The 22,277-nt window shown below is 37.2% G+C and overlaps 2 protein-coding genes across 3 annotated transcripts in view; both read left to right on the top strand.

The window, feature by feature from the left end:
• The window catches only part of SPPL3 (signal peptide peptidase like 3), a 133,205-nt gene that overhangs the window by 61,343 nt on the left and 49,585 nt on the right, over positions 1–22,277 (top strand). The window lies entirely within an intron of this gene.
• LOC134369502 (small ribosomal subunit protein uS14-like) lies at positions 6,980–7,150 on the top strand. The gene is given in 1 exon segment (XM_063085973.1): positions 6,980–7,150. A coding segment is annotated over 1 exon segment (171 nt).

Here is a 22,277-nt window from a genome sequence, read left to right as displayed (position 1 = left end):
TAAAATGTTTCTGGGATCTGCCTTGATTCAGGTGTTCTTCCACGAGTATTATAATAGTTCCCTTTCTAGGCTGTCTCCTTTTTAAGGCCTGCCACAGTCCAGCTTAACCTATCTGGCCAACCTCATTTTCCTCTATTCCCTTTCTGGTACCCATGCTCCAAGTAAGCTTTAAGTACTTAACCCACACTCCACACTTCCTTGTCATTATGTCATCCATCATTCTTGTTGTACACTTTGCTTCTGAATGCTCCTCTCCCTGCCAGATTCCACATATCCGGATCCTACTTTATCCTTCAAGAACAATTTAAATTTTACCTCTTCAAAGAGGCTGATTTGTCCTCCACAGTCGGAAGCAGTCTCTCCTTCCTCTGAACTACTGTAGCTGTCTGTTCCTTTTATTGAAGTTTAGATTTCTCTGGTGCATTTAGAATTATTTGTACACACCTTATCTCCTCACTTAGATTGTAATCTTGAGATCAGGAGCCATGAGTTATTATCATATACCCACAGTGCTGATGTAGTACCTAAAGTAGTCCCTTATACATCAGAAGGATTCAGTAAATCATTTGTCCAGTTTACTGCCTGTTTTTAAAGAGTCCTCCTGTGCAACTCAGTTCTCTGATATTAAAATACACTGTAGAAACAAGCTCCCTGTACAGTATAGTGAGCTCTGAACCTGCCATGAGGTCAACCTTGGGTTTCTTCCTTGCATATTAGGATTTCCAAGTAAAATAAAAAGAATTTTCATTTCCCTAAATGTAATATTTTCAAATAACCCATTTTCTTTAAGAGGGGGCACACCTGCAATTGTCTTTTCTTTTGTTTTCTTTTTTTAAAATATTAGAACCAGAAAATGATAGTATGAGGCAGAAACAATCTCTCATAATTCTTTGGGGATTAATTAAATGTCATATTCCTTAATATGCTGCCTAAATATTGGTGCTTGCTTATTTCTAAGACTGACATAATAATATCTCCTGTTTTTATGAATAATAATAACTTTGTCATAGGATTATTTTGAATATTAAGTGAGCGAATTTATTTAAAGGACTTATTTAGCACAGCACCCTACACATACTAAATGTTCAATAAAACTAAGCAGTTATAATTGCTATTAGGAATTTACAGTTAGAGATTTCAGATTGGTGGTGGTGTAAAGACATGAGCTGCTGCTGTTTTTTAATGTTTTGGACTGTGCTGATTAGTTTCCTAGGAATTAGATTAGCCCTGAAATGTTATGTCAGCTGAGAATTTTGGTTTCTAAGTGACAGTACTGCAGTAGGAAACAGGACTGGTTCTCCCTTCAGGAAAAAAAAAGCTTTCAGTGGCAATCCATAGTCGTTTGTTTTGGGGTTTTTTTGGGGGGGGGGATCACATTCTTTCTTTCCAACTCCCAGATTAAATAGAGAGCCTCTGCAAAAAGTATCAGGAACTACACGACCACAGAGGAACTGACTGCTTGAAGAGATGGAAGAAATGAGAAGCAATTTTTGTTTTATTTTTGTTAAGCACACACTTACTAGTGGAAATGATAAACTCCGCAATAGGAAGGGAAAGCTGTATCAGAAATACAGGTGTCCAAAACATGAATTCCCAAAGTGTCTAACCTCTCCTTCACATAAACAGTGGAGGAAGCAGTGGACATATGGAGTGAAATACAGAACTAGTAACTTGGAAGAATTTCTTCTAAAGGGATGTGAGTGGGACCTGATTAAAGGATCTGGTGAGTGGACACATTTTCCCTTTTGTAAAAGAGGAGCATGCTTAACTTGGGGGTGAGAGCTAGTAGACCCATCATAGTCAGTGCTCTGCAGAGAAACAGAATCAGTAGGATATATACAGATATATATAAGATGAAGTTTATTATAGGAATCGACTCACATGATTATTTATGGAGGCTACAGAGTTCCATGAGCTGACATCTGCAGACTAGAGAACCAGGAAAGCTAGGAGTGATATCCAGTCCAAGTCTGAAAGCCTGAGAACCAGGGGAGCCAATACTGTGAGTTTCAATCTGAGTCTGAAAGCCCAAGAACCAGGAGTGTAGATGTCTGGGGACAAGAGAAGATGGATGTCTTAGCTCAAGGAGAAAGAGTGAATGTGCTCTTTCTCCACCTTTTTTTTTTTTTTTGTATTCCAGCCCTCAGTGGATTGGATGATGCCTACCCACATTAGGGAAGATTATCTGCTTTACTCAGTTTACCCATTCAAATGCTGATGTCATCCAGAAACACCTTCATAGACACACCCAGAAATAACATTTAACCAGATATCTGGGCATCCCTTAGCCCAGTCAAGATGACAAATAAAATTAACCATCACATCCATCAAGCTATAGTGAGCAGAACTGTGTAATGTCTGGGCTTCCTTCTAGGGTCACAACAAAGTCTGCATGATAGGACTTCCAACTGAAATGAAGGAATGCAGTGATTTTTACCCCACCAAAAAACCCAACAACAACAAAAAAACTATAAGGTAAAATGATACTATCTTCATTTTATAGCAGACTAGAGCTCAGAACTGAATTCCTGATCACACATGCCTTCCCCAGCAAACACGCGTGCGTGCACACACACACACACTTGTTCCCTCTGTAGCCTTCCATTCTCAGCTAATGATGTTCTATCCTTCCAGTTGCTCAGGCCAAAAACTTGGTAGTCATCCTTGGCTCCTCTTTTTCTTATGCTACATGTTCAGTCTCTCAGGAAGTTCTGTAGACTTGATCTTCCAAATATAACAAGAATCAGATCACTTCTCACAGCTACCATGATTTTCACCCCAGTACCAGGCACCATCTATGGTCCTTTGCCTGGCTTACTATAGTAGCCTGTTTTCTCTACTTCTGCCTTGTTGATTTATAGTCTCTTCTCAGTACTCATACATCAGCCAGAATCATCCCTTTCTCCCCTACATTTAAAGTCAGATATCTTAAGGTATAATTTACAGACAGTGAAATTTACCCTTTTTAGGTGTACATCTCTGTGAATTTTGACAACGCATGCAGTCTTATACTGACCACCACAATAAAGGAATAAAATATTTCCATCACCCCAAAAAGTTCCCTTATGACGTTTTGTAATCAGTCAGCCCTCTCCTCTCACCCCAGCCCCTGGCAACTTTTTTCTTTCTTTGGTTTTACCTTTTACAGAATGTCATATAAATGGGATCATGTATGTAGTCTTTTGAGTCTGGCTTTTTACTTAGCATCATCCATGTTGCATCGATCAGTAATTTGTATCTTCTTATTGCTGTGAAGTACTCCATTTTATAAAGTTACCAGAATTTGTTTATCCATTCACTAGTTCATAGTCATTTGGGTTGTTACCAGTTTTTGGCAATTCTGAACAAAGCTGCTACATACATTCATTCATATTCAGGATTTTGTGGGGACATATATTTTCATTTCTCTTGGTTCATATGGTAAGGGTGTGTTTAACTTTATATACAATTGCCAGACTGTTTCTAAAGAGGCTGTACCATTCTGCATTCCCACCGGCAATGTTTGAAATTTCCAGTAGCTCTGCTTCCTCATTAGCACTTGTTATTGTCACTTTTTTTTTTAATTTGAACCATTCTAATAGGTACATAGTAGTATCTTGATGTAAATTTTAATTTTAATTTCCTTAATGACTAATGATGGTTGAACATCTCTACATGTAGTTATTTACCGTCTGTATCACTTCTTTGGTGAAGTGTCTGTTCATATCTTCTGCTCATTTTTTAAATTGGGTTGTTTGGTTTCTTACTGAGTTGGGAGAGTCATATATTCTGGTTACCAGTCCTTTATTTGATAGATATTTTACAGAATTTTCTCCCAATCTGTGGCTTGTCTTTTCATTTTCTTGACAGTGTCTTTTCAAAGAGCAATTTTTATTTTGAAATCTGATTTATCTATTTTTCTTTTATGATGTGTGTGTTTCATGTCATAAGAAATCTTTACCAAACCCAGTGTCACCAAGATTTTTCTCCTCTTTTCTTCTAGATGCTTTATGGATTTCAGTTTTACATTTAAGTTTATGATCCATTTTGAATTAATTTTTGTATACATGTGAGGTTTATTGTTTTGCATACAGATGTCCAGTTGTTCAAATACTATTTGTTGAAAAAGCTATTTCTTTTCTTTTGACACTTTTGTTGTAGTGGATTGAATTATGTTTCCCCCAAACTCACTGAAACTTGAATTGTGTCCCCCAAGTTTTATGTATCAGAAACTTAGCCCCCTCTGTGACTGTTAAGAAGGTGGGAAATCCTATTATGGTAATTGAAAGGTGGAGCCTTTAAGAGCTGATTGGATTGTAGAACCATGCAGTAGTGAATAGATTAAAAATGGTGGTCAGGGGCGTGGTTCTGAGGGCTTTAAAAGAGGAGAGTCTGTCTCTTTTGCTCTCTGCTCTCTCTCCTTCCACGGTCTTGCAATGTGAGGTGCCTGGGTCACGGTCACCACCACCAGATGGACTTTGGACTTCCCAGCCTCAGAAACTGTAAGCAATAAATGTTGTTTTTCTTTATAAATTACCCAGTTCCAATTTTGTTATAAGCAACCTAAGCAGACATACATTTGTCAAAAATCAGTTGATCATAAATTTGTGGATTTCTGGAATCCTTGTGTGTTTTTTCTTCACCAGTACCACACCATAAATATTGTAAGTCTTTAAATCAGTTCATGTGGATCCTCTAACTTTTTCCTCCCAAAATTGTTTTGGCTGTTCTAGTTCTTTTGCTTCCATACAAATTTTAGAATTAGCTTGTTGATTTCTACAGAGAGAAATTTTGTAGTTTTCAGATTCATTGATTTCTGAATTGTGTTATTTCCTTCCTTCTATTTGCTTTAGTTTAATTTGCTCTTTTCTATTTTTTTTTAAGATAGAGCTTACATCATTGATTTTAAACCTTTTTCTTTTCCAGTAAATCATCTAATGCTGTAGATTTCTGTCTATAAACTCCATTTTAGCTTCATTCCACATACTTTGATATGTTGTTTTCATCCTCATTCAGTTTTAAGGTATTTTCTAATTTCCCACGTAACCTCTTTTTGCCATGGATTATTTAGAAGTGTATTGTTTAATTTTCAAGTATTTGGAGATTTCACAGATTTCTTTCTGCGGGTGATTTCTAATTTAATTCCACTGTAGTTAGCATATTTTGTATGATTTCAGTCCTTTTAAATTAATTGAGTCTTGTTTTTAAGGCCTAGCATATGGGCTACCTTGGAAAATGGCCCATGTGTGTTGATTACCATTACCATTAGTTCTTAGAAGGTGCATTTTGATCCATGATACAACTTAATGATCCAGGCTGAGGTCAGGGAACAAGAAAGGTTGAAAGGGAGTATTGCAAAATGGTTTAGAGCATGACCTCTGGATCTAGAACCAGACTGCCTAGGTTGGAATGCTAGTTCTTCCTTGTAGCTGAATGACCTTGGGCAAATTAGTTAATATCTCTGTGCTTCGGTGTCCTTATCTTTAGAACCAACAGTAAAAGTATCTTCCTCAAAGGGATGTTATAAAAATGAAATGAGAAACATATTATTATTATTACTGTTATTATAGTAGTAGTTTTATTTCTTGGTCTCATAGGCATTTCAGATATGCCTTTGGTTGCTTAGATACTTTTTAAAGACTTAATCCCCCTTTAAAAGGTTTTTCTTATGTTTATTATATATGGGAAGTCATATAACATTTGTTTGGGTGTTTTTGGAACCCCTGTGTAAAGGAAAACAGTTTGGAAAACCTATATAACCCAAGCTTTAAAAATACTGTAATTTAAACTCTAACCAAGAATTTGACTCCTACTAAGTCAAGTTTCCTCTGAAAACATTCTCAGGATTGGCACAAATCTCTGACTACAGAATAGAGTCCAACACACTTTATAGCTACCGACTAAAAATAATCTTTTCTTTGTGACTTCTAAATTTTGACTTCATTTTATGAGTGTCTCACTTTTTGTCAAGATTAATTAGAAAATTCATAAATAAAATCACCCAGGGCTTCTCATTCTTGTTTCATTTTTTAATAGTATATTGTTTTTTCCCCTTCCTTCCTGGAGTCCTGGTCAGCAGTTATTTGATCTGAATCTTTTTAGAGAAGTAAAAGGGGATTAATTCCAGCTAAAGATCTCAGTCATTGATCCTTTGTATATACCTCTGAAAAAACAAGGGTATTAAATATTTTTGTTATTGCTAAGGATGGGAGAATCCTCTCCAGGGAGCTAAGTGTCTGCTCTTTGGAGATATTTAGCACAGAGTACTTTAGAATTCTGGGCTCAAACTGTCTGGATTTGAATTCAGTCTCTGTTACTCACTAGCTTTGTAACATTGAACAAGTTTCACCTCTGTTCATCTGTTTCCTCTTGTATAAATTAGGGATAATAAAAGTTACCTATCTCATAGAGTGGTAATGAGAATTAAATAATGAAATAAAAATTCGATGTAATGGTACTTGGCACATAATAAATGCTTAACAATATCAAGACTTCAGATTCCCATACTGGCCAGCTGTCAAAAAAAAAAAAAAAAAACCCACAAATATTATTTGCTATTATTATGATGTATTGTGATGGATGTTATTTGTATTTAGTTTCCAAATCAAGAGTTAATGACCAGATTTTTACGTGGTCTCGTGTTGAAGAAAAGATTCTTTCGTTTAGAGCAGTTTCCCAGCGTGTGAGCTATGGAACATAAAACCTGCTACGTGCTTTAAGGGAAATAGGAGGGAAAGAAAGACAAGTTTTATGTGAAAATATTTTACAAGCTTCAGGAAGCACTCTACTAAAAACAAAAATTCCAGTAGTCAAGTTAACTGTGTTTAGCTTGGCATTTACCAAACCTGCTTTATCTATCACTACTTTTAGTCATGTAAATCAATTAAATTGATGAAGAAACTTATGTCCCATAGAATCTATTTTCGGAAACAGTATTTAAGAGTTTTTTGACTGATATTAAAGTTTGTGCCTTTTGCATTGATTCACCCCTGAAAGCAAGATGGGTCACTAGCAGGTCTACTGGAGCCACCTGTGAAAATCCAATCAGGGTTTTTGCTCTTGCCATGTCTGCTCAAACCAGCATGGCCTGAGCCAGATATATGGAGTCAGTATGTGTCACTGGTGCTTCTGTCTGTATGCAGAGGATATAGGCTTCATCAAGTTGCACTAAATGATCTTCCTTGAGTGGATTATCCAAGGCTTCTACTTATTGAAAGAAACCATACTAGCTTTTTGTACAGAAAATAAAATTTTAAAAACTTCAAAAAAAAAAAAAAAAAAGAAAGCTTTCGAAATGTTTGCCTATTGTCACCCTTATTTTTTGCTTATGACGTTAGCCCAGCTGTGACTGATTTTGTCAAAGTTCTGTCTTACCATTTCTTTTCCCTGTGAGTCACTAAATGCTTAGTGTAAAGGCACCTTACAGTAGACACTGCAATTCTCTGTTCAAGGGATTGTGCTGTGCAAGCTCTGGGGTAGAAGCTGGGCTATTTTCCAGATGAGGGTGGATGGGGCCAGGGGGATGTTGGAATTCAAATATGACTTTAGCATAAACATGTACTTATCAGAGAAAAACAGCAACAAAGCTTTTTTCATGGGGGTTGGGATGCTTGTATTACATGAATGCTGTGCAATAAATTGCCTTTTACATTGAGTTAATGAATGATGGCCATGTTTAATGTGCTGTACCGAGAACTCTATTTAGATTCTGAAGTCGATCTTAACATCCTTGGTCTTGGATTCATTATAAAATATATTACTGTATTTGTAATATGTAAGTAAAAGGTAACAATAAAACTTTTAGAGCCTTAAAAGCTTTTACTTTTGAATGTATTATTTGGAAACCTTATGCTTTACTACTGATTTGGAGTCAATTAATGGATTATCTCCAGTTTAGTTGTAAGACATAAATTATCTGTGTTTCATTATGGACCTTCATCCATGGCCAGTCCTGGCATCTGTTACACTAAGCGTAAGTATGCCTTTTCCTTATACTCTGCAGTAATACTTAATGCAGATAAAATTCAGTTGAATAAATTGAGGGTATCAAAATTGAAACAATATTAGCATTGGAAACTGTAGGTATACAAGGTAGAAGTGAAGTAGCATGGGGGGACTAAGTAGCTAAATGGGAGCCCATGTCCCGGAGGGAAATACACAAAGTTTAACTTTAAAGGGATTAACACTTCTTCTCCCACCTCTCTACTGCAGACAAGCAGCCCTTCCTCACGATAGTCATTCTATATAATTTGGGGGCTCTGGAAAATTTGGGGCCCTGGGGAATTACCTTGATTTGATTTGATTGCTGGAAAACGACAATTTTCAGTCCTTCGGTGTTTTTACTCATAAAGGAATGTCTTTACTTGGGAAACCCAAAAAGGCAGATAGTCACAGTTAGAAGAATACTTTAGAGCTTCTGGACCAAACTCTAGATTTGAATCTGGACTCTATCACTTACCGACTTTGTAACCTTGAGCAAGCTATTTCACCTCTCTCTTCTTCAGTTTCCTTATGTGTAAATTAGGAATAATAAAAGTTAAATTTCATAGGGTCATAATGAGGATTAAATAATGAAATTACTCAGAATAAGCCAAGTCTTGGGGCCGGCCCGTGGCTCACTTGGTAGAGTGCGGTGCTGATAACACCAAGGCCCCGGGTTCGGATCCCATATATGGATGGCCGGTTCGCTCACTGGCTGAGTGTGGTGCTGACAACACCAAGTCAAGGGTTAAGATCCCCTTACCGGTCATCTTTAAAAAAAAAAAAAAAAAAAAAAAAAGAATAAGCCAAGTCTTTAACAAATGTTAAAGACTGTTACCCCCTGTGGAATTATTAAAATAATTTTCCTTACTCATCTCATTTCACTTATGTTATTAACCTCCATCTAACAGTTAACATTCATTGAGAGCTTAACTATGAAATACATATTATCATCACCCTCATTTTGCAGATGAGAATATTGAAGACTAGAGAGATTAAGTAACAGGCCCAAGGTCCCACAGCTGGCACAGGACAGAGCCAGAATTTGACCCAGGCTGTCTACCTACAGAGCCTGTGTTCTTAACTGTTCTGTACCACTTCACAAGGCACTTCTCTTTCTGCTCCACATGTTTTATTATCCAGCTCTCATTTTCTTAGGTGTTGCTCCTCCTCAAGCAGAGCTAATTTGGTACATTTCCAACTTCTTACCATTACATATACCATTTCTTCTGCTTAAAGTACCTTTCTTTTTTCAACCAGTCTTCTGGGAAACCTTCCACAGTTCACCATGCCCAACTCTTGATGTCTTACTTGGTTGATTTCCATAGCACTTAGATATTTATTATTCTTTGAAGAGAAATCAGGTATCTCTTTTTATAAGTTAACTCAATACAAAGAATTTCTTGCAAATTTTATAAAAGTAAGTGATTAATTTATTTTATGAAACCAATCCTTGAATTTAAGGAAATTTTAGCTTAGGATACTTCCAAACCTTCCATTTCTTTGAACCTGTCTTACCTTCTTCATTTTATACTGAGTAACTAACCTTGCATCTTATTTTATGGAGATACTTTATTGAGACTTTCTGGTATGAGTGTTTTCATAAAACCTCATCTCTGCTTCAATTCATTATTGCTTATCTGACCTTTCTGGTCTTAGTAGAAAAGGTGATATTTCTCCTCCCTAAAACTAACCCTTTCTTCCTTGTTTTCTCTAGAATCTTGCCCACACAATCATTTCCTTTGATTATCATTAATCTTTCCTTCAGTAAGAACTTCTATTTTTCCTGTCTTCAGAGTGGCATGGGTCTCCCCTATCTTGAAAACATATAAACAGAGTCACTCTGTTGACCTTTCCATTCAGTTTTGTTCCTATCTTCTAGTGCTAGACTTCCTCAGGAAATGACATAAACTAGCTACTTCCACTTCCTCTCTACCCACAATTCTGTTGAAAGTGCTGTAGAAAATCATCTACTCTCAGCCCTCACGCTCTTCTGCTTATGTTGAGAGGCAGTGTGGTGTAATGGTTAGAAGCATGGACCTTCAGAACCATGCTGACTATGTTTATATGCTGTTTCTAACAATTTTCATCCTTATAACCTTGGGCAAACTAATTGCATCTCGCTGCTCCTTTGCTTATTTAGCACAGGTATTCAGCATTTAACTCTTCTTTGTTTTATCTCAAAATGATCTTTTCTCAGCTCTCCCTGTAACTCTTTATTTCCATTGTGCCAACTGTTGAGGAAAAAATGAAACCAAAGATTGAATACTGAGTAGAAACAAAGAGAGAGAGTTATCATCAAAGAGAGAGCCCAGTCCAGCATAGAGTTGAGGCTCTGGGAGATGAGATTTATTGGAGGGGGTAGGATCTTTTAAAGTCAAAAGACAGCAGAGCACCTCAATTCTGTAATGGAAGGTATAGTGTCTGGATGTTGCTGATTGCTGGTGCTGTTTAGGCTTGTTGATTAGTTAAGCATGGTCAGGTGGAGGTGGTCTGTGTCCAGAGAGTTCTGCCTTGAGTTGTGACTTCCAGCTGCCTCTGCTACATATGTGAAATGCCTGAAATTGTGCTTTTGGTGTCCAGTCGGGTGTCCACCGCTGTCAGCAGGCTAGGTGGTCAGATTAGGGTTTGTCGTAACCCATAGAAATTTTGACTCTTGCCCCTCCTTTGTTTCCTTTGTCCATTGTGTCATGAGGTTCTGTTGGTTCTTCTTTCAAAATATAGTTTGTAGTTGTATCACCTCCTCTGTTTTCACTTCTTACTAATCTAGGCTTTATCATTATCTCATGCCTACGCTATTGTGAGAGTCCTAGTTGGTCTCCTTGATTCCAGTCTCTTCTGCCCCTCCCATGCACACCAAATAGTTCTACATGATTGATTTTCCAAAAATATTATTGTATCACTTTTACGATGTCTTATGGTGTTGCTAGATGAGGTTAAAACTCTAGCAGATAGGGCCGAGCCCGTGGCGCACTTGGGAGAGTGCGGCGCTGGGAGTGCGGCAACGCTCCCGCCGCGGGTTCGGATTCTATATGGGAATGGCCGGTGCACTCACTGGCTGAATGCCGGTCACGAAAAAGACAAAAAAAAAAAAAAAACTCTAGCAGATAAAATCCTGTTGACAAACCTAGACTTCTTAGTACAACATATTTTAACCCACTCACTAAACAGAAACAAATCTTTCAGTTAGTCTCTCTGGAATTCCACTCTTCCATAAGACAAGATGTCTGCTCCTTTTGATATTATTCTTCCTATGTACCTGTGCCCTCTTCCTAGAGTTAAGATTGTGACTTTTATTCCTTTTGGATTTTCCCCCCCTTCGGAAACTCCATTCTATTTTTCCTCTCTCAAACAAAACTTCTCTGAGGTACCCAATAAACAGATGCAATTTAATATTTTATGACACACAGAAAAGATTTCCCCTAAATATGTCAGGTCTGTGTTTTATTGTAAATTCACTTTTCTGAATTGGGGGCTGCTTTTGTCACAATTTCCTTTTTTAGTGTGTTACAATTGTTTTTTCAAATTAAGTAATTAATTGGCTTGATTATATAGTTTTTCAGTTAATTTAATAATACTTTATTATTTTGGATTTAACAAATTAAAATTTTGTGAAAATTGTTCTGGATCAAACTGACCTTAAGGTTGGGTCTATTGTTTTTTAAAAAATGAATTTAAGACTTTAGTAATTAAGATTTCATTTGTGTTACTAAATGTGATGACTATCCAGTAGATTTAAGGTAGTGTCCTATAGGGAAGGACATACTATGGGAAAGGGACTGAGGAGTGTGTTTACCCTTTAATGTTCAGCTCCATCTGCAGTTAAGCTTTCTAAAAGTGTTTCTAGAAATGCGTCATAGTAGCTGCTTATATGTTTTTAAGATGCCTTTTCAAATGAATAGGGTATGGGAGTTTGTTACTGTTTCCTGTGTGAAAAGGAGTCAGTCACCGGAAAATTAACTTTTACTTTTAATTAGCATTTAGTGCTGAATGAAGATCTCAATTGATGTGATTGTGTGACTAAATAAATCTTAAAATATGTGTGTAATTGTAATGTTGGTGCTTCTTAAAAGTTTAAGAAAATATTATCTTTTCATTTGGCTGTTTGAAAAATAAATTCAGCTATAGAATTTGTAGTATTATTTATTCAATTCTACATTTAACATAAGCTTTTTTAGCATTTGGTTAAAATAAGTGAAGTATATAGCCAAATCAGGCATCACTAACACTTTGTCTTTTTTTCTTAACATGTCCACTAGGATCCTTTACTCATTTTTTAAAAATTTTAGTGTTTAAAAGTTCAAGTCATTACAGAGATGTGAATCCCATTTTTAATAAAGGTGGTATTATATGATATATAGGTCTTCATCTTCTTCCTATAATAGTTTTCCATGCCATTCATTTAAATTTCTTCATAATAGAGTAAATTATACAAAACACAATGACTGTAGTAAAAAGAATGACAGGTTGATTCACCTCACTGTGTTTTCAGTTTTTTCATCTGTAAAATGGGGGTGATAATTAATATAAAGCATTTAGTACAGTGCTTGACACATTACTCAATGAAAGATTGTTACTTAGAGGAGGAAGTCATCAGCCTATGTAAATGGTAACTGAAGACATGAGGGTGAACAGAATCACCCAGAGACAGAGTGTAAATTAAGAAGTGAAGAGACCTGACAACAGAGCCCTGATGGGCAGAGGAAAAGGAGACCAAGACGGTTAGGAGCCAGAGAGAGAGGAAGAAACCCAATAGAACGTTTTGGAAGCTTGTATGAAATTGTTTCAAGAAAAGAAAGTGGCTACCGTTGTCAGATCCTGCAAGGGGTAGGGGTATCAAGTCAGATCTTGACTTAAGTGTTGATTGGATTAAGCAACAACAAGATTGTTGATGATCTTGGGGAGAGCAAGTTCTATGACGTATGGGGGCAGAAGCCAGATTGTGTCAAGAAGACACCAGTGAAGATGGCAAATGCAGCCTAAATCCCTAGCCCTTTATGAGCTTGCCTGATGTATGAACTTTTCTGGGCTTTCTTCTTTTCATTCCCTGCCCCACCCCGCTTTGTGGGAGTATGTTCTAGCTCCTCCTTACTCTTTCTCTGTCTCTTGCACGCACGCTTGTTCTTTCACATCTTGCTCTCTCCTCTGTAGCCCATTGAACTACTTGACTACCTGTGCTCTCCCCAATAGGCCACATTCTCACATAGGCCTCCAAGCTGAACTCCTATACCTGTCCGTGTCATGGCTTAATTTGGTAGCCTGTTTACCTCGTCTCCCTGTTAGACAATTCTTGGTGGGTGGTGGGGGCTGACTTGATTTATCATGGAGTGCCAGCACCTAGCAGAGTACTCATTTAAATAGAGTCTTGTGTGCAGTGATGCTTAAGATAGGTTGGAACAGTGACAAGAGGCAGTTATTCTAGTTGGTGATTATAACAGACATTAGATACTGTAAGGTGATGGGGAGATCTGTTTGGTATTAGATGTGCTGAGTTTGATGTGATCATAGTATATGCTGGTGGAAGTACCCTCAAGGGCACTGGAGATTTGTTACTGGAATTGTCTGTCTTAGAAATTCCCCTTGTTCTGGTACTTGGGAAACATTCCTTTTCAACTTTTCTGGTTTATCTTGATAGAAGTAATAGAAGCACTATGACTTAAATTGTTAGGCCCCTTTTTGCATGTCCGCAGAAATAGATTTGTCACCAAGTTAGGTTAGCTCCCAGGAAATAACTGTCAACTTGTAGTATCCATTTTTATAAGTCAAAGAGAATTTTCTCCTTAAAGTCAATTTTGTAATTGTATGGATGCTTTCAAAACTTTGTTTCTAGAATCGTTTCTAAAGCTGTTATCAGCATTAAGTAGCAGGGCATAATCTTTTAATGAGACATGCAGTATAAACAAGTTATGCTACAGGTTTATAAGAGCAGTGTTAAAAACATAATCCCTTCAGGTTTTCTAAAAATTTTTATTGTGGCAAAATATATGTAACATAACATTTAAAACTTACCATTAAAACCATATGTAAGTGTATGATTCAGTGGCATTAAGTACAATCAGTCATGTTTTGTGCAGCTGTCACCACTATCCATTTCCAAACCTTTTTCATCATCCTAAACAGAAACTCTACACATTCAACAATAAGTCCCCAGCCTTGGAAACCTCTATTCTACTTTCTGTTTCTATAGTTGCCTATTCTAGGTCCCTTGTGTAAGCCGAATCATACAATATTTGTCCTTTTGTATCTGGTTTAGTTCACTTAATCTCATGTTTTCAGAATTTATCCATGTTGTAGCATGTATCAGAATTTCCCTCCTTTTTAAGGGTGGATAATATTTGACTGTATGTATATACCACATTTTGTATATCCTTTCATCCATCAATGGACACTTGAGTTGCTTCCACCTTTGAGCTATTGTGAATAATGCTGCTATGAAATTTGTGTACAAGTGTCTGAGTCCCTGCTTCCAATTATTTGGGGCATGTGCCTAGCCCTAGGCCTTACTAAGTTTTTTGAGCACATGTCCTGAGAGGGTATTTAGACATTCAGGAGCAGTTCCTTTGTGAAATATTAATCCCGACCAGCATGTTAACACAAACTTTTGTAAGTTTTTAAGGAGATATTGTTCAAATTCTAAATTAGTCTTGGATAGTAATACAAAGATGTCTTCAAAAGCTGCATTATAATTTTTTTTTCTGTAAATGAGTCCCTTGGCCAAATGAAAATGCATAAACCACTTTATCCCAGCTTGTAACTTTCTATTTTGTCTAAGGAAACCAATTGCTTAATTTTTCCCTTTGCCTTATAAATTGTGTCAGAGCCTATATAGGGCTGTTTCCAGCTTCTGGTGTTTTAAACAAGAGTCACAATTATGTTGCCAGATCTATACTCAAATCACAACAAAATGCACATGCTTTTGAAATTGTATTATGAGGACCTATCTGAGAGGGTAATTCATAGGAAAAAGCTGAAGCGTATTGCCATGGAAGCCTTTATTATGGGATCTTTTTTCTGTTTCACCCCCATGTGAATCCTTTCTTACGTGTTTTAGGCAATAAAATGTATCTGAAAACAGAATGACTCCAGATTATCTTTACTGCCTTGGAGACTAATACCTTTCTTCTATATGAATTTCCTTTTGTTAGCCTGTTCATATGCACACCTTTGTGCAAAATAGGAAATGGGGCCTTTTTGGACAGGTGGACTCAGGCTCACAAATATCACCTTTGTGAAAGGAAATAATGCCCTCCCATCCAGGTTGATTGCATCCACCCCCTGGACACATGGCTCTGCTTACCAAACTGTGCCCATCATGGAGATGCGTTCCCTGGGAGGAAGGGGTGGATTGTATTTTAACACTCCCTGGCCCTCTTGGTCAGGTGCCCTTGTGCAGTAAACAATAGTATACAGCAGTGTTGGCAAGCTTTTTCTATAATGGACCAGATAGTAAATATTTTGGGTTTTGTGAGCCATATGGTGTCTGTCACAAATACGAACTTGGATTGAAGTGCTAGGGTGGCCATATACAATATCTAAATGAACAAGCTTGGCTGTGTTTATTGGAATAGCAGTAAGCCATAGTTTGCTGGCTCTTGGTATGCGGCAACCCATAGAATTTCTCATAGCACATTATTTCTCTATTAAAACAGTACATTCTGCCACCTTGTATGATGTCTTTCTTACTAGACTGTAACCTTAAGGGACTATATTAATTCACTTTGGTTTTTTTCCCTTAAAATATGGGAAATGTGGAAGAGAATGATTGTGGGCATTATAATGTCAGACAAATTTTTTAGGTAAAGATACAAGTTAAATCCTATTTTATCATATTCCCATGGAAGTATAGGCTGTTGCATTTCTTTAAGCCTGGAATATGAGTCGTTTTCTGCATATAATATTTGAGCCTGGAAGTCTTGGATAGTAAAATAATTATAACTACCTTTTGGTGTTGTGCGATGTGTGTGTAAGAATTACATGTGAGAAGGTGTTAGCTGTTTGTATAGTCAGGGTTTGTGGGTATGGGTGTAAGGCAACAGTTCTCCAAGTGTGGCCCGTGGATCCCTGGGGGTTCCTGAGACCCTTTCAGGGGGTTCATAAGGTCAAACTGTTTTCATAATTCTACTGAAGTTTCTTTTCTTTTTCATTTTGACATGCTTTTGTTTTTTTTTGGTCTTGGTGAAAAAGCAATGGCAGGTAAAACCACTTGTGTCACATGTCAAACTAGAGAGAGTTATTCAGACTTAGGTATTGGGCAGACAGTTTCTCAAAAATGAATAAAGTGAGCCTGTCACTTGAAGAAAAAAAAGTATTTTGCCAGTGATGAATTTTGAACTTTCAAGTGAAAATTTGAATTTTGGAAAATTTGTATCTGCTACCATGTGCTTCAGGAATGATATTAAATGTAACTTTTCAGATATTGTATAATGAAAACTGACAGCATCTCGAAGAGGAGCTGCATAACTCAGTGAACTAAATCTTACAGATTACAAATGCATGATGTTACAAAATCATCCATGGATAAAAGATGCATCCAAAGTACAGGATAGGGCTGGCAGGTTAACTCAGTTGGTTAGCACGCAGCCTTATAACACCAAGGTCACCAGTTTGCATCCCTGTACCAGCCAGCTTCAGGGGGGAAAAAAAGTATAAGATAGTTCAGTGGATTTTAACGTAATATAGTAAAAAATATCTGGTTTTAGATTCTGCATTACAATGAACCTTTAAGAAATTACCACTTGTCAGATTTTAGTATAGTATCAAAGAAGAATATCCTTAGTTATATGAAAAGGTTACTAAAATACTCCTCTCTTCCAACTACACATCTGTGTAAGGCTAGTTTTTTTTCCCATAGAGTTCAACCCAAGCAACATGTGGCAATAGACTGAATGTATAAGCAGATGTGAGAATCCAGTAATCTTCTGTTTAAGCCAGACATTAAAGAGGTTTGCAAAAATGTAAGAGAATGTCCCTATCTCACTACATTTTGTTTGTTTGTTTGTTTTGGAAAATACAGGTTTTTCCCCCCCTTAAAAAATGTTAGTCACGTTAACATGTAGTGGTTTTATTATATATAAACGAACTAATAAATATTTTTAACTTTTCTCAGTTTTAATTTCTAATATGGTAAATATCACTAACTATACCTCCCATGAACAAAAGCTTTTAGGGGTTCTCAATTTTAAAAAGTGTAAACGGTCCCACAACCAAAAAGCTTGAGAAGTGCGTTTCTAAGGCAAAGGCTGTGAAGGGTTGTAGTAGTAGTTGTTTGGTTTATTGGGTAGACAAGAATGCTTTCATTGTATAGCTGGAAGGCTGACACATAGAACATGTTATAGAACAGTACTCTCTGTGTCTCAGCTTGGCATGATTTTTAGCAGGATATGTGTTATAAGCATTTGCTGGTAAAGCAGCTAGAAATAGATGTTTGCAGAGCAGTTACTAAAATCCGGAATGGTTCTAAAAATCTTAGAACTATAAAAATACAGTCTTGTGTATGAGAGGACTTTCTGGTAGCTCTGCATCTATTAAGGTTAAGACTTGGAGAACGTAATGAAAGAATTAGTGGTTTTCTAATGACCGTATGAAATATTTCAGCTCAACAGCTGATGTATACTAATACATCACTTGGCAAAGTCCTCAAGTCTGTTTTCAGTATTTTTGGCTAACTGATTTTGGCATGTCTCCAATGCATGTTATTTAGTTTTCTTTTTGCACTTAAGAAATAACTCCTTTATTTCAGAAAATAGAATAGTTCCTATCTTTACTGTCCATCCAGGGTCTCTGGGAACAGACACCTCAATAGGAGGGCCTGAGAATGACACACTTCTGTTGATGCTTTGGTAGAGTCAGAAGTATGGGGTAGGGAGAGGCTGTGAAATGAGATTCTTGGGTTTTGATTTCCTAGAATTGGTAGACTACTAACTCTTTTTTCCTTTTCCCTCCCTGCTTATTCCACCTGTCTTAGTCTTACCCCAGAGCCCTGACCCCAATTCCTATAATAAAATCCTGAAATCTGTGTGTAATTCTCAAGTGCTGATGAATCTTACTTCAATTCTTTGTGTGGGGAAAGAGAAGAATAGAGAGAGGTACAGGAGAGGCCCTCTTCCTCTCTTTCATTACCCGCAGTGAAAACCTTTAAACATTTTTTAAACAGCTACATGCTTGTTTTTATGAGCTTGTAGAGTAGGTGAAAAGTGAGCCTCATTCAGGAAACTAAGGGCATATACAAACATTGAACAAAGCAATTTATTTGGCAGAGGGGAGAAAAACAGAGTATGTGGGTTGGACCTTATGCTGGCCAAATTTTTTTAAAGAGTGACCAGAGGGAAGAATTTCCTGTGGGTTGGTTGAACCACCCAGAGACTCCACTCCCAGGTAAGATGATGGCTTACCTTCATCTATCTCTGAGGGCATAATGTAGGATGTATATAGCCATTTTTAAAAGAAGAAAAGTAATAACAATTTTCAGTAGCCTGGAAACAGTGTCATCTTTGTCAGTGCTGATTTACCTGTAATATGTCAGCAATCAGCAAAATGGAAGATTGATAGGGTATTTCTGGTAATATTTCTATTTTTCTTTTTTAAAGAAAAACACAATGTGAAAACCTAGACTCTTGAAAATAAAAATTAATTGGCCCTTCAAGTTCATTTGAGCCAAAAGAGGATTTTACATAGACCAGACGGATGCAGAGGCTTGCCTGGGGAGGATCACACAGCTAGTTACAATGGAATTACAGATAGAAACTCAGGTATACTGACTCCAAGTTTGTAATCCAGTTTGGGGCAGATGAAGTCAGTTTGGGAGACGGGAGTTAGGCTGCCTACGTCCAGAACTGCACCTAGCTCCTGATCTAAAATAATGTTAATAATCACCATTCTCCAAACTCCAAACTCTGAAAACCTTGTTTTCCTGTAATTCATTTAGCAGCAAAACATTACCTAAATTGATATGTGGCTATTTATAATCTTTATTTATGCTACTCATTTTGAATATTCATATATTTCACTACGGAAATATTACTATTTGATTACAAATTACTGCTCCAGACCCTAATAGTTTTATTTTACTTGTAAAATCCAAAAGACCTTGAATTTTGAAACACATTTGTGCTCAAGGTATTTTTTTGGATAAGAAATTTTGGGCATATATCGTACCTACCTTGTAGGATGGTGTGCAAATTAAATGCTCAGTAAAATGTTACAGGTTGTTGCTGTTATCACCAGTAAAACTCCAGAACTCCAGTTTTGAAATATAACCTAAGTATCTCATAGAGATGAATGTAAGTGCAGTCCACTAGAACTTTACACAGCGATGGAAATGTTTTTTATCTGGCCGTCCAATACAGTAGCCATTGGCTATTGAACACTTGAAATGCAACTAGTGTAACTGAGGAGCTGAATTTTTAATTTTTTAAATTAAACTTAAATAGCCACACATGACTAGTGGCTGGCTCAGCAGATCATTAGTTAAGGAAGCTGGTATGAGAAAAAGAACTTGTGTTTTATGTACACCCTAGGCTTAGCATTAGCCAGTAGTTCCTTCTGTCTTCAAGGCTTTTTAAAGACTTAATAGTAAAGTATACATATTTCTACTTGAACTTGATTGAGTCAGGCAAACTCTAATGAAATCAACTTGGGTGATTCATAAAATATAATGCAATTATGTCAAGAGTCTCTAAACTTAGAGAATTTAAGTGGCAGAAAGTTCCTGGTAAATGGGGAAAAAGAGCAACTTCACTGTAAAGTTGTTAGCACAACTTTGTGCTAACATGTTCACATTTATTAATCAGCTGTTTTCTTTTCTTTTCTTTTTTTTTTAAAGATGACCGGTAAGGGGATCTTAACTCTTGACTTGGTGTTGTCAGCACCATGCTCTCCCAAGTGAGCTAACCGGACATCCCTATATAGGGATCCGAACCCATGGCCTTGGTGTTATCAGCACCACACTCTCCCGAGTGAGCCACAGGCTGGCCCTAATCAGATGTTATTTTCCAAAAATGATTTCTATACACATTTAAAATGTAATATATACGATATCAATGTTTTTATAATTCCTCTAGGCTAGATAGGAGTTGATTACATTTGCCAAAGTGCAAGATGTATTTCTTCCTAATGCTATTTTCAAAGGAAATTTCAAAGTATGGTAACATGGTGTGTATGTTTTCCTTACCTGTGGGATTCCATGGTTTGCCTTTGATAAAAGATTGTTAAAAATATTCCTATCTTCATTAAATCTTAAATTGATTTAAAAAGAGAGGCATGGACAAAGGCATTAATTTTGAACCTATTCAGTTTACCAGAACAATGTACCCTCCTAATTCAGAAAGTTAAATAAGATGAGAATGTGAAACATTGGGAGTACTGCTGTTGTTAATACTGTAATTCAGAAAATGAGAATGTCAAGACACTGTTCAGGTAGTTAAAAGTTTTGTTCACTGACAACAAGGCACACCATGCCAGTACCTCGGGGCCCACCCAGGGACCTGAGGCAAAGAGAGGGGACTGGACCTCTTTCCCACAACCAGGGACACCATGCCAGCACCTTGGGGCCCGCCCAGCCCAGAGGCATGCAGGAGGGGACTGGACCCTCCTTCCACACCAGACACAAAACGCCAGCACCTCAGGGCCCACCTGGGTACCCGAGGCATGGAGAAGAGGAACGAACCCTCCTCCCACAACCAGGCACACTGCGCCAGTACCTCAGGGCCCGCCCAGGGACCTGGGACATGGAGAAGGGGCCCAAACACACCCCACAACCAGGCATGCCACCAGTGCCAAGGAGCATGCCAAAAACAGCACCTCCACGTGCGTGGCCCACCACAGCCACCACAGTAGCCGTGGCTGCTGCAAAAGTGGCTAGACGCCACAGCCACCACGCAGATGGTCCACCAACCACTGGAATGCATTCACACAAGATGAGTCACCAGCAGAGACAAAGAGAAGAAGAGGATGTCTCTTTCCACAAAACCCATTTCAGAGTGACAGAAGAAGCATCTGCTCTATGATAATATTGGGGGACCTGATCACATCTCTCAGCATTGGACAGATCATCTAGGCAACAAGTTAACAGAGTAACCATTATTCTTTCAGAAGGAGAGAAGAAATCTAGGGCAATTAGAGGGGGAAGGGGGAAGGATTGGGGGAAGGGGAGAGGTTGGACAAGGGGCATAAAGAATAATTACAATTTGTAACAGTATATATGCTAGTAATATTGATTTAATCAACATATCTCAGTGTTCAACCCCCAAAATATGTATATTCAATTTTGATTCAGTAAATAAAATAAAATAAATAATTTTTTTTTAAATTACAAAAAAATAAGTTTTGTTCATTGAATTTGGAAGTTTTCTCTTTTTCTCCTTATTTTAAAAAAAGAATGAAAAGAGAAAAGAGCTTTCTGTATTGCGAAGTGTTCCAGGTCGTAATTTTGCAGCAAAAGGCCTGCAAATTTAGGCTTAGCACCTGGATACATAGTTGTTTTTAACAAAGAGCAAATTTTAAAAGCACATGTTTGTTTCCAGTTTTTATAGTGTGTATGCATTCTCTACACACTATTTGTAAACCATGTCTACTCCTAAGGAACAGAAGTACAAAGAGAGGAGGAGAGAAGAGGCACTTGTACTTTTTGCTTTATATGCTTACCCATTATTTGAATTTTTACAATGAGCATGGATTATTTTTGTAATTTTAAAAAAGAAAGTTGATAGTGTTTTAAAAATGCAAATGGGCTAAAATTAAATTAAATCCATGTCTTGTATTTTGTTATAAATTCTTTTTGTTAAAAGGATTTTTGTAAGACTTCTATAATGGTAGTTTGAATTGAAAAGATATGAAATATCAAGCAACACCATGAAATAAGTTATAACTTCTAATTATGTGATACTTGGTACAGTCTGCCATGTTGTTATAACCTTTTTAAGGTGTTATTATAAAATATAAAATACCATGGACTGTGTTAGGAGTGAGCATTAGCCAGATTTTCTTGTGTAGATTTACTTGAAGGCTAAAACAGAATTGTTCAGTCTAAACAAAACCATTAAACATCAGAAAATTTTTTCTGAAACCATGTATTTAGTTCTGCAGGGGATGACATGCTCATTGCCAGAATATGGAGATGAGAACTGGTAGCCCTCATCAGCCTCTTCATGTGGTATTTTGCACATGGACAATCCCTCATCTAGAAAAACAGACTATAGAGAAAGTCAGTGACTATAGCCACACAGACTAGAGCACAACACGGAGGATCTGTGGGGAAGGAGGAGCAGGTTTTTAAAAACTTCAACCCAGACTTCCAGAAGTCTTACATGTGATGAGTTTAT

This window comes from Cynocephalus volans, chromosome 2 (assembly GCF_027409185.1).
Source record: "Cynocephalus volans isolate mCynVol1 chromosome 2, mCynVol1.pri, whole genome shotgun sequence".
NCBI classification, from domain to species: domain Eukaryota; kingdom Metazoa; phylum Chordata; class Mammalia; order Dermoptera; family Cynocephalidae; genus Cynocephalus; species Cynocephalus volans.
Note: the sequence above shows the minus strand (reverse complement) of the source record. Positions and strands in the feature narration are given on the sequence as shown.